General features: G+C 26.8%; 1 protein-coding gene and 1 pseudogene across 1 annotated transcript; both read left to right on the top strand.

Annotated features, from left to right (window-relative positions):
- The first annotated feature begins 5764 nt into the window (after positions 1-5764).
- Positions 5765-8321, top strand: LOC132952732 (uncharacterized; annotated as a pseudogene).
- Positions 8322-8459: 138 nt separating this feature from the next.
- Positions 8460-10882, top strand: LOC132952664 (uncharacterized). Its single transcript, XM_061025056.1, is given in 7 exon segments — positions 8460-9401; positions 9404-9704; positions 9754-9931; positions 9991-10053; positions 10124-10470; positions 10549-10829; positions 10871-10882. Coding segments are annotated over 7 exon segments (2124 nt in total).
- Positions 10883-12323: the final 1441 nt, after the last annotated feature.

Below are 12323 nucleotides of genomic sequence, written 5' to 3'. Positions count from 1 at the left end.
GGTCAAATTTTAAAATTCTCAATAGTTTTAAAAAACACCGCGAAAAAAAAACATAAAAATTAAGGAAAAAAAAGAATTTTTACACAAAATAGGTTTTGTTTTTTTTAACTTCCTAACAAATTAACGTACATGAAATTTTCACCGAATGTTTATATTTGCGTTTTCTATACACGATAAAATTTTGATTTATTTTGAATTGTTTAGGAACATTTTCTGTTTCCAATTTTATTAGTATTTTTTTCTATAAATGTCAATAAAACTTTATTTGTTGGGTAAAAAAGCTTGAAAATTTAATACAAGACACCTACCATATTGTTACAATAACATTTGAAAAATATTAAAAATTCTTAATCAAATTATTTATTTATAAGCATTTAAAGTTCAAATACTGACAAAATACGGAAAAAACACGAAAATTAGCAAATTATTTTGAATTGAGAATTCATAAAAATTTTTTTTTAAATCCAAGATATGAAAATGTAATACAAGATTCCTCATAAGTTTGTCTACCTTTATCAAAAAAAAAGTCTACAATCAAATCAAATTTAATTTTTATAAGTGTTGGAAATTCATATTTTTACAATATTGGATATTCACTCGATTTCTCATGTAAACGATTTTCTTATTTTGTTGTAATTAAAAAAACGTATGACTATAGATACTTGAAAATTTCTCTGAATGTTTTTATTAGCATTTTCTATACACGATAACATTTTGAAAATAATTCAATATAATTGAGCTGTTTACGGAAATGGTCAGTTTTTAATTTTTTTACTTTTTTTTTATTAGCATTTAAAGTTCGAATTTTGACAAAATATATCAAATGTTCAACTTTTATAGCTCAAGATTGAAATTTTAAAACAAGGTTCCACGTAAATAGTTGATTTAAAAAATTACTTTATTCACAATAATATCATCAAATATACTTGGTAATATCATAGGCTAACTGATCGTTTTCGCTCAGAATCGTTTTTCTTATACAATGATATTATGTATATATTATGATATAATGGGTCACTGTCCCACTTGTAACCTACTGTACAGCAGAGCGACGTCCACTTAACCTCCTTTTTCAATTTAATAATAATAAATTATATTCAAGATATAATAGTATTATGGTGATTTGATAACAAATTATCCGTGGATAAATATGCGTCGCGCATTCGCATAAGTGACCCACTTTTTTTTATAATTATCGTTATCATTACTGAATTAAATAATTTCAAATAATTATAATACACATAACTGGACTGAAATTATTTGTCATCTTTTTGTGAAGCTTTCGTAAAAATGTATTACTATTAAATGATACAACGGCAGCTTCAACACGTGTATTAATAGTTCCCTCGACTAGAAAAATTAATTCGTTTACCAGCAACGTGTTAGTTAATTAGCGAGTTAAATTGTTCACAGATATTGTTCTCTTTATTTTCCAATAAACTTTCGGCATTAACAATAAATCTCGACACACAATTTTGAATTTCAGACATAATTCCCCCACCGACAGCTTCTAGAACTAGATTCCTTTCGTTGGTTTTTGAATCATTGCAAAAATAAGTTTCACAATTCAAATCATTTCAAATTCCTGAATATGTAAATAATTAATATTAACTTAACTTTCACAAAAATAAGTACAATAATCAATACACCAATTAAAATCTATTAATAATAAAAATTTAAAAATTTAAAATTCATACACTCGCCTTAATTTTTTTGAGACATAGTTAAACCATTTAAATTTTGGCAGCTTCAGTGACATCAGACCGGAACCGAAAAATGTTTTTTATATAAATTTGCGGACATGAAGTGGATATTTTGAATTCCTAGCTAACGTCAACTTAGTCATATAGTTTCGTATCAAATGATTACAACATTCATTTTTTTTTATATAAAAGTTTGGTCCGTACTGCTGAATTTCGTAGATCCTTTTTGTTTCACTACTATCTCCGTCCCCTACATCAAAACCTGGTACAAATGTTGTTAAATAAAAAAATTTCTAGTTATTATGCAAAAAAGGTTTGTCATCTTTATTTTACCAATTAGTCGATTAAACTTTAGGCCGTGCATTTCCAGGATTTTTAAAAAGCCTTCAACCACACCATCAGCTTCCATACTTGTGGACGATTTTTTCTAATTTAGGAAACATTTGTGTTCTACAACTTCCTTTCTCGACGCTGATCTCTGGCAACTACATAATATTTGTCGCGAATACCAACAAACAAAACTTTTTTGGTCTTATGGTCAATTATTGTTGCCTGTTAAATTAAAATGTAATTACTAAACTATAACTATTAACAGATCCACATATTATATTGAGTACAAATTAAAATAACTTACAACACTAGATGACGCGTCTTTGTCGCTCTATAGCTCCGTTTGGACCGTTGTCCATCCGCAACTAATGTAATCATAGGAATACCATCAACATCTATATCACCACAATCTAAAGCTATTCTCTTTTCTTCCTCGCCAGCCTTTTTCATTTCTTCCAATACAGTATCGTGAACAATTTCGGCTATAGAAGATAAGATAAACATAACTACTACATGCCAATGATGGTAGTTCTAAAAATGCCGTGAACTCGTTCAACTGAGTATGTCCAATTCCTAAATTTAAACTTATATTATTAATTAACTTATATATTCCAAATTATTTAAGGTTTAAAGTTAATAAATACGACTGTGAAATTATAGTGTACCTTTCCATATTTAATTGGTTGCTAGATATAAATGGTTATATGGTAACATATTACATGTTATATGTTATATATAAGTACAACATTTAAAAGTGTATGTATATTGACTGTGAAAAAATATTATTTTTTTGCATTTCTAGTAAAAATAATTCTTTGATTTTCAACTTCAGCAACTTTTCATATGGGAAAGAAGATCTATTTTTTTAAAAATTATTATGGATAAAAATGTTTTCGCTCGATCAAAATATTTAAGTTAAAAAATATTAAAGATACATAGTCACGATTTTTCTTGATAAGTATTTAAAGTTAAAAATTTGACAAAATTCGTCAAAATCTCGAAAATTAGCAAATTATTTTGTTGTTACCAATTTATAAAATGTACAATTTTTATAGCTATAAATATTAAAAAATTATAACAAGGTATCTCATTAGAAGTTCATACTATCACCAATAATCTAAATTCAAATTTGGACGAAATGAGATATTTAAACGAAGAATAACAATTTTAGTTATTTTGTTGTAATTTAAATATATTACTATATTTTTACCTGTAAGGTTGTACAATTTAGAATTGTTTACTTTTTTAGTGCCATAAGTTCACAAACCTGGTAATGATAAATAATTGTTATAATATATAATATAAAAATGCAAACTTATAGCTTGACATGCATTTACAACTGATTTATTAACTGATATGGACTCGATATTCGAAATATTATCAATATACAATTTTTACACTATATTACACATTTTACATTTGAAATATAGACTTGATTGTAAACCTTGAATTATTTCAGATTGGTATTCCATATCAATAAAAGAACATCCCAATCCACCTTCATGTCTTTTTTGAATCTGGTTAATAAAATATTCAATATCGACAATCCTTCTACCTTCAAGACTTTTAATACAGTCGATGAATAAATACAAATTATTTCATTATAATTGGTCAAACATTTAAAATAAATTATTTAATAAATTATTTACTTGGAAAGTATAGGTCCATTATTACTCGATTTCACATTCAACTTTTGATCAATAATAGAATCCATAGTTGAACTTGTATCAGCTGGTGTATCAAATGCGGTACCTACTAGGTTTCTGAGCCATTGCATGCGATTTATAAAATGATATCGGAGTGCTAGTTAATATAGGTTACCTAAACAAATTTAAAGATATTCAAAAGTTGTATTGGAATTTAATGTCTTATGCGTTTAGTATTATACTTACAAAATAAAAAAACAAAGACACAATAGCAGTTTTCATTGTATATTGAACTAATGCTGTAATTTATTATGGATTGCACAATAAATAAATAACAATAAAATTGTATATTTGTATACATATCTACGTATTGGACATTTAGATAAATTTACTTCTTTTTAGCGCGAATCGCTCTCATTCTAGTTTAAATTGCTTTCGATTTATATACATAACGCGTACTTGTATAACCGTGTGATTTTTTTGAGCCTCCCATTATAATTTAATTTGAAAAAACAATATTGTTCAATATAGAGAATAACAGAACACAAAATTATAATACCGTCTTCCAGAACACTTGGAAAGTAAATGATAAAACTATTTAAAATATGTTGTTGATGACTCTAAATTGGGGCTATATTGCTTATTTTTGGTACCTACTGAAAACGTTGAATATTAGGTAAAGTGCTTTTATAGTTCGCCATACATGTCTTATTTTATTTTACCCAGAATATTATAATATTATTATTTTACCGGTCGAAGACCATAATTATTATTGTAATTAGTTATTGGAAACTCAGATAACACCAAGTCGTCGCCCGTATTGCTGAAATTAGAATATATAGTGACGTCAGTTCGTCGTCGACCGTCCTGTATAATAATTAGGGCTAGGATTTCGATGCACTTTGCATTGTTTTCCAAAGCTTACTGTGCAATGCTCGTCTTGTCACAAATTTGTTTTATGTTTTTTTGAATAAGAATAAGAAAGTTTATATTGCAATTTTTTGCATTTTTTTTGCATTTTTTGGAATTTTTTAGTTTTTAGGTAATTTTGACATTTTTTACGGCATTTTAGAGGCTTTTAAGTCATTTTTGATGTTTTTGAATTTAAAATTAAAGATTATAGATCAAAGATTTATAATATAAAATATTTATATGCTAACAATATATAAAAACCCAAATGACCTATTTCTTATCTAAAGTTCTTACATATTAAATTTATATTATATAAAATATATATATTCTTAACTAGCATAGCGATCTACTAGAGCAATAAAATCGCGCCAAATTAAATTGGAAAAAATCGTTTATCAAAAGCTATTACTATACGGTTTTCAATAAGAATGAAACGCTCTCGTGATTCAGTGAAACAATAAAGAATAATTTTTTATTTATTAATATATGAAGACACGAAGTAAAATAAAACGTTTATGCACATGTAATGTAATTTTTTAAAATTTTAAGCTATTTTAAATAAATTTTAAAGACATTTTTTTAATGAATTTTTGAGTTTTTCAAGTAATTTTTCATTATTTTAAGGTAATATTTCGCGATTTTTAAGCACATTAAAATCCCAGCCCTGATAATAATATATACGATATACCTACTATCCGCTGTATTTCTGTGACAGCACATACCACGTACGGCCTAGCAAGATTTTCATATTATTTCGATTCAAACTAATTTTTGCTCTATAACCACAATTTGAATAATAATTAATATAAATAAAATGTTATTCCACCATCTGAAAGTTAGTTATTTTAACTACAGCCTAGCGTGGAGTTTTTTTCGATACCTTTTTTGTTACTGTCCAAACGTTTGTGGTTAAAAAATGTAAATATTCAAATTTTGACATAAAAAAAATGTATGCCTGTATTACCGACTTAACTGTTCGAGTGTTTCGAGTATACGAGTACGTAGTAACTATACGATAATTATGATAGTCACAGCCGTTTAACATTTTAAGTTTTCACTCGACATATTTTTATATGATATTGAAGTTTTGATGATTTGGTGCTGTGTTATTAATTTGTGATAGTTTTAAAATTGTATCTACTGACTAGTCACTATACTGTTGTACTGTTACAAATGGATCAATTCGTTTTTGATATTTTAACGGATTTACGTATACCGGAACAAATTATTCAAGAATTTAAAGGTGAGTTTTATACTTAATTTGGTAAGCATTTAAATTATCATATTTTTTAGGTAGGTAAAAAATCCGAAAACCTTTTATTAAACACGTGTTTGGGTAGGTAATAGGTAGATATTTAATCTATTGATTGCTTGATCTGATTTTCCATTTTTAATTTTCATAGGCTACGCTATAGTATTCCATTGATAGAACTTCATGACGTATTTACCGTGTGTCCTAGGTACTGATCTAGAAGTTAAATTTGATTTTAAATATTTAATGAATTATAGATCAACAAATTGATGAAGAAAGTTTCAAAAGTTTGACAGAATCTATGGTCAAAGAACTAGTTCCTCAAATGGGATCACGCTCTAAAATTTTTAAAAAAATTGAAGAATTAAAATCTACTAGCAGAAATTTGTACAATGGACAAAATACTTTTAGTGATCAAGATCCAGATCAAGTATTACCTCACTTATAAAATTACTTTAACTTTGAGAATATTATAATAATTGTAATTATTTACCTACTTATAATCAACATTTTGTTTAAATAATAGGCCTTAACAAATTCTATGTTAAACATTGGTTCAACTGAAATATATGATTTTCCAATTGTACCGAATAGTTTCAATACCGATGTTAGTGTAATCAATTCAAATACAACTCCTAATAATATACTCCATAATATGGACCTTGGACATAATTCATCATTAATAGACAATATGGTGACTCCTAGTGTTACAACTCAAATCCAGTCAAATACTGTGGATAATACTAATGTATGAATTTTACCTTTCTGTCATAAGAAAATTCTTAATTTAATATAGGTACATATTTTATTTCTTATCAGGCAATCGAAGCAAAAGACTTAAAAGATATTCTTATGAAATATCATGATGGAACAATTATTTTAGAAAATTATGAAAGTCATAATGAGCTTAATAGCTCCATGAGAAATAAATTAAGTCATTTACTAATTAACCATTATTTTAGCAACAATGCAGAAAAAAAATATCGACAGATACATTAAAGAAGTTATCTCAAGCTATAGCATTCCTCTTCCCTAATGAAAGTAAAGAAACATATTATACCGCCTACAAAAAATTATCAAATAAACTTACTCCTGCTCGTGGGAAATTATGGGATAAATACTGTAATATGCGAAGGGAAATCAGAAATAGCACAAAGCAATTGGATGGCATAAGAAATTATTTGGATACAATAGGCCAAGAACAGTTAACCATAAACAATAAAGGTATCCATACTAGTATGATTGAGATTTAGGTACTTAATGAAATAATTATTTACAATTTTTTGAAGTTAAAAACCATATTTTATTTGCTTACTATTTGAACTTGCTGAATATTTGTTTTTATTTTCTTATATTGATTCTTAGAGCTATTTGAAGAAGATATATTGTGGTTAAAGAATAATATTGCTCCATGGGACCTAGTGAATACAAAATGGAAAAATACATTTCAAACAAGATTTAATTCTTTGGTTAACGGAGTAGAAAACAATTCTTACCTAACTGATTATCCTGCACTTAAAAGTTCACTTGGGTTCACTTTGGTTAGAATAAAATATAAATAATTGTATTCATAATTTTAATAATATTGTTCGTTTAGGGTACCTACCTAATGGCCTATTAACATTATAATATTGTACATTAATTAAGTACCTACATAATTATAGATTGAATTGGATTTTGAAGAAATATACCCATGAAAAAACCTTGCATTGTACAATAAGTTTGAAGTATTCAAAAATAAACTGCCAAGTTTTGTGAGAAAATGTAACATCAAGGAAGTTGACCAACAAGTTGATGTAATCCAGAACTCTTTTGAATTTGGTAAGTTTATACTAAATTAATAAGAATTAAAACAAATCATAGCACTTTCAATGCTTATATTTAATTACATATTATACTTAAAAATTGTTTATAGGAAATGTTGTGACTATTGCTGCTCTTAACATTTTTGTTCAGTTATTTAAACCAGTTACTGTGTCGAAACGAACAAACACTGGGAGTTCAAAAACAAGTTATTTCAGACCATCTAAACTTGAAATACAGCAGTCATTTATATACTACACCAGTGTAAGAAAAAAATATATAAAAATTATATGAAAAATAATAAATGCATAAAATATTAAATGAATTTGTTTTTTACAGAATGTATCGCAGTTAAAAGAAGTTGATGATGCCAAATCAAATAGGGCCTATGAAATAGGACAAAAATTGCAACCATACATGATATTTGTTGAAACTGGTGATGGGCAAGTGATCTCTTTTTATGTTGTAATTAACAAATACTTTTACAAGGTCGAAAGTGCGCTAAAAGCAGTAGATATTTGCTTCAAATCTTTTTTTTCATTTCATTTGAATTATACCCCTGAATGTGAACAAATATGGAACTTCATTCAAAAATATATGTATAATATTGAAACTAAATATGACAAAAATTTTCAATCTGTCAATAGTATGATCAACGACTTAAATAACTGTTAGTTCATATCCAAGTTTTATTTTCACTATTCTATTTAATTATTTATATGTTATTTAAAAATTAAGATACAAACATTTTATTTTGTTAAAGTTTTGTTAAAAATTATTCAGTTTTTATTAAATATTTTTTAAACTACTATCATGCCTGGTTGTTTTGTTTGTTCCAATAATTTTAATTGCCCCATAGCTTTATTGAGGCATATAAAGTTATTTCATTGTTTTGATAAAATAGCTGAGTATGAGTGTTTAGAAGTGAACTGTCATAGAATTTATAGTTCATTTCATTCATTTAGTAAACACTGTAAAGGTCATAATTTTGTTCATCAACAACCATTGGATAATATAGCTGCACCATATAATGTACCATTGAATTTGAATCTTAATGCTAATAATGATAATAGTTTAAGTTTTAGTGTGCTAGATGACCATTCTGAAATAGCTGATGATCAGGAAATAACTGTAGCTAAGTTTAAAAAAATAGTCACAGGGGATACAATAACATTAATGTCAAAATGGTATGATGAATCAGTTGTACCAATAAACAAAGTTCAAACACTTATTAATGATGTAAATTTTTTTAATGAAAATTGCTTACAAACATTAAAAACTAAAGTCTTACACAGTCTAAAAAACCATGAAAATGATTGTAATTCACTAATCAAAATATCAGAAATGTTTGATGTAGTTAGTAATCCCTTTATAAACCTACAATCCGAGTATAAGCGTATGCAAATGTTAGAAAATATGGGCCTTTATATAAAACCTATTGAAATTACTATTGGCAGTAAATATAAAGAAGTTATGAAGGATGGTAATATTTTGGTTGAAACTGTTAATGTAAATATTTGTTTTATTTCATTAAGATCTGTCTTTAAAGTTTTTTTTGAACAACCTAATGTTTTAAAAACTATTTTGAAATATTTTGATGATTTGATGTCTGAGAGTGAAGACATTATTTCTAGCTATATACAAAGTGAAGTTTGGAAGGAGAAATGCCGTAATAATCCTGGCAAAATAGTTATACCTTTCTTTTTATATTTTGACGAGTATGAGACTGCTAACCCACTTGGATCTCATGCTGGGAAAAAAAAATAGGAGCTGTTTATGTGTCTTTTGGATCATGTTTCCCTCCAGAATTTAGTTCATGCTTAAACTATATTTTTCTTGCCCAACTTTTTAACGCTAATGACAAGAAAACATTTGGGAACAAAATTATTTTTAAACAATTAATTTCTGAAATTAACTATTTACAAAGTAACGGTATAAATTTAAAAATTGAAAATAAAAGTATAACTGTATTCTTCTGTTTAGCCTTAATTCTTGGTGACAATTTGGGTATACATTCTATTTTAGGATTTAGTGAGAGTTTCATGGCAAATTTTCCATGTCGGTTCTGTAAATGTTCTAAATTTGATTGTAACTACTAACTATTCAGTAATTTGTAACAACTGTAAATTAAGAGATGAGGAAAATTATTTACAAGACTTGTTAACTGATAATGTATCTGCAACAGGCATTAGAGAAGCATGTGTATGGAATCAAATTAATGGGTTTCATGCAGTTTATAATTATTCTGTAGATTTAATGCACGATGTTTTGGAAGGTGTATGTTCGTACGATATTTCTAATATATTATATGAATTTATTCTAAATTTTAAATATTTTTCTTTAGAAATTTAAACAATCGCATTCAGTGTTATAATTATGGTGCTCTTGAAATTCAAAATAAACCACAGTTAATTTCCATTGATGTTTTGAAAAAAAAAAAAATTTTAAATGTCTGCTATTGAAATGTTGTGTTTTAGCCGGCATTTATGTGTAATGATAGGTGACTTAGTCCCTGTTGATTCTGAAATTTGGCAGTTATACATACTATTAAGAAAAATTATTGAGATTGTGGCTTTAACATCGATACAACCAGGATATGCAATACTTTTAACAACTTTAATCACAGAACATCACCAGTTATATCTAAAATTATTTAACACCAATCTAAAACCTAAACATCATCATTTGTTACATTATCCATATGTTATGAGAAAAGTCGGACCAGTATCTCATTTATGGTCGATGCGTTTCGAGTCAAAACATAGGGAATCTAAATTAACTGCACATTCTATTACCAGTCGAACAAATATTTGTTTAACATTAAGTATAAAACAGCAATTAAAACTTGCATACCGTTTATTATCAAAAATATCGAGTATATTATCATTATCATTAGACATAGGAAAAAAAATTGATTTATCTGAAACTATCATTGAAAATATTCAACTTGAGATAACTGATCCAGTTATTAATTTTAATGTTGTGAGCTTTGTATCTTGGGTAGAAGTGAAGGGTACTCGATATTCAACTAAACATAATATGACAATAATAGTTGATGTAGAAGACATGCCAACATTTATTACCATTAAATATATATTTTTTAAGCCCCAGAGTGAAATTCCATATTTAATTGGTCAATTATTGAACACTCAACATTTTAATGAACATTTACAAGCATATGAGGTTAAAACTAATACTAGTTTAATATGCATTTCTTTTAACAGTCTTTTAGTTGAACATAGCCCATGTACTTTAAACACATCAGCCAATGGTTGTACATATCTTGTAATTTATAAATGTATGGATATTATAATATATTATATAATTTTGTATTAATTTTTATTTTTGATCTTTATAATAAAATTATTAACCTTAATAGGTTTTTGTGTATATTTTATTTTTGTATCTTTATTCTTTAAAATTATTGCATATTTATTACCTATTGTTTTCTCCATTTGTGTTTCAGTAAGTAGATACCAATCTATATTTGATGCATTTGGTATAGGTAATTATATTATATGTTATGAGCATATAATATTTAAATATATAAAAACAATTATAAAGAAAACTTATTTTTAAGTTTTTTAATTCCAATCTCTAATGTACATTTTATGATAGTTATTTATGTAATAGGTACTAATTTATAAGATGTTAACTACCTACCTAATTAGATTTTAAAAACATCTGTAGGTGCATAATACTACCTATAGTCTTCAGAATATTATGTTGTGCATAAATTACACCTCTACCGATACATAATATTAATAATAATAAAAATAAAATAACCACCAACATAATAACTATGTCAGGACAACCATAATACATTGAAGCTGTAACTATTTTGTATGGTTAGATACACTATATGAGACCCTATAAAATAATAGAACTAACCTAAATATTATGTTAGGACAACCATAATACATTGCTGCTGTAACTATTTTGTATGGTTAGATACACTATATGAGACCCAACAAAATAATAGACCTAACCTAATTATTATGCTAGGACAACCATAATACATTGTAGCTGTAACTATTTTGTATGGTTAGATACACTATATGAGACCCAACAAAATAATAGACCTAACCTAATTATTATGCTAGGACAACCATAATACATTGTAGCTGTAACTATTTTGTATGGTTAGATACACTATATGAGACCCTACAAAATAATAGACCTAACCTAATTATTATGCTAGGACAACCATAATATATAGTTGATAATTTAACCATAATATTTATGTTGTCGCAACACAATCATTCCAACATTCTTCATTTGGTATTCCCAACTATGCTAAAATGTTGTCTGTATACTGTATAGCTACATTAATTAATGGTTACAATAACCATTTTTATGGTTACTGCAACCAAATATTTTTTTCCGTGCTTCTTTCATAATCTGTAACGATTTTGTTTATACGATTAATACAACGAAATCTGTACGCAGAGCATGCGTACGTGTTTTATTACGTATAGAATGGGTGTGTAGCGTCCTCTCAATATTATTATCGAACACCTAATTCGGTTACTCGTCGGCCTTCGCTGATATCAAAATGTTGACATAAAAAAAAAATGTTTATAACAAAAACTCAACGCTGGGACCCAGTAAATATTCCCTTCTTTCATAATCTGTAACAATTTTGTTTATACGTTTAATACAAAGAAATCTGTACGC

Source organism: Metopolophium dirhodum, chromosome 1, assembly GCF_019925205.1.
Source record: "Metopolophium dirhodum isolate CAU chromosome 1, ASM1992520v1, whole genome shotgun sequence".
In the NCBI taxonomy this organism is placed as follows: Eukaryota; Metazoa; Arthropoda; class Insecta; order Hemiptera; family Aphididae; genus Metopolophium; species Metopolophium dirhodum.
This window is presented reverse-complemented; position numbering and strand designations above follow the sequence as displayed.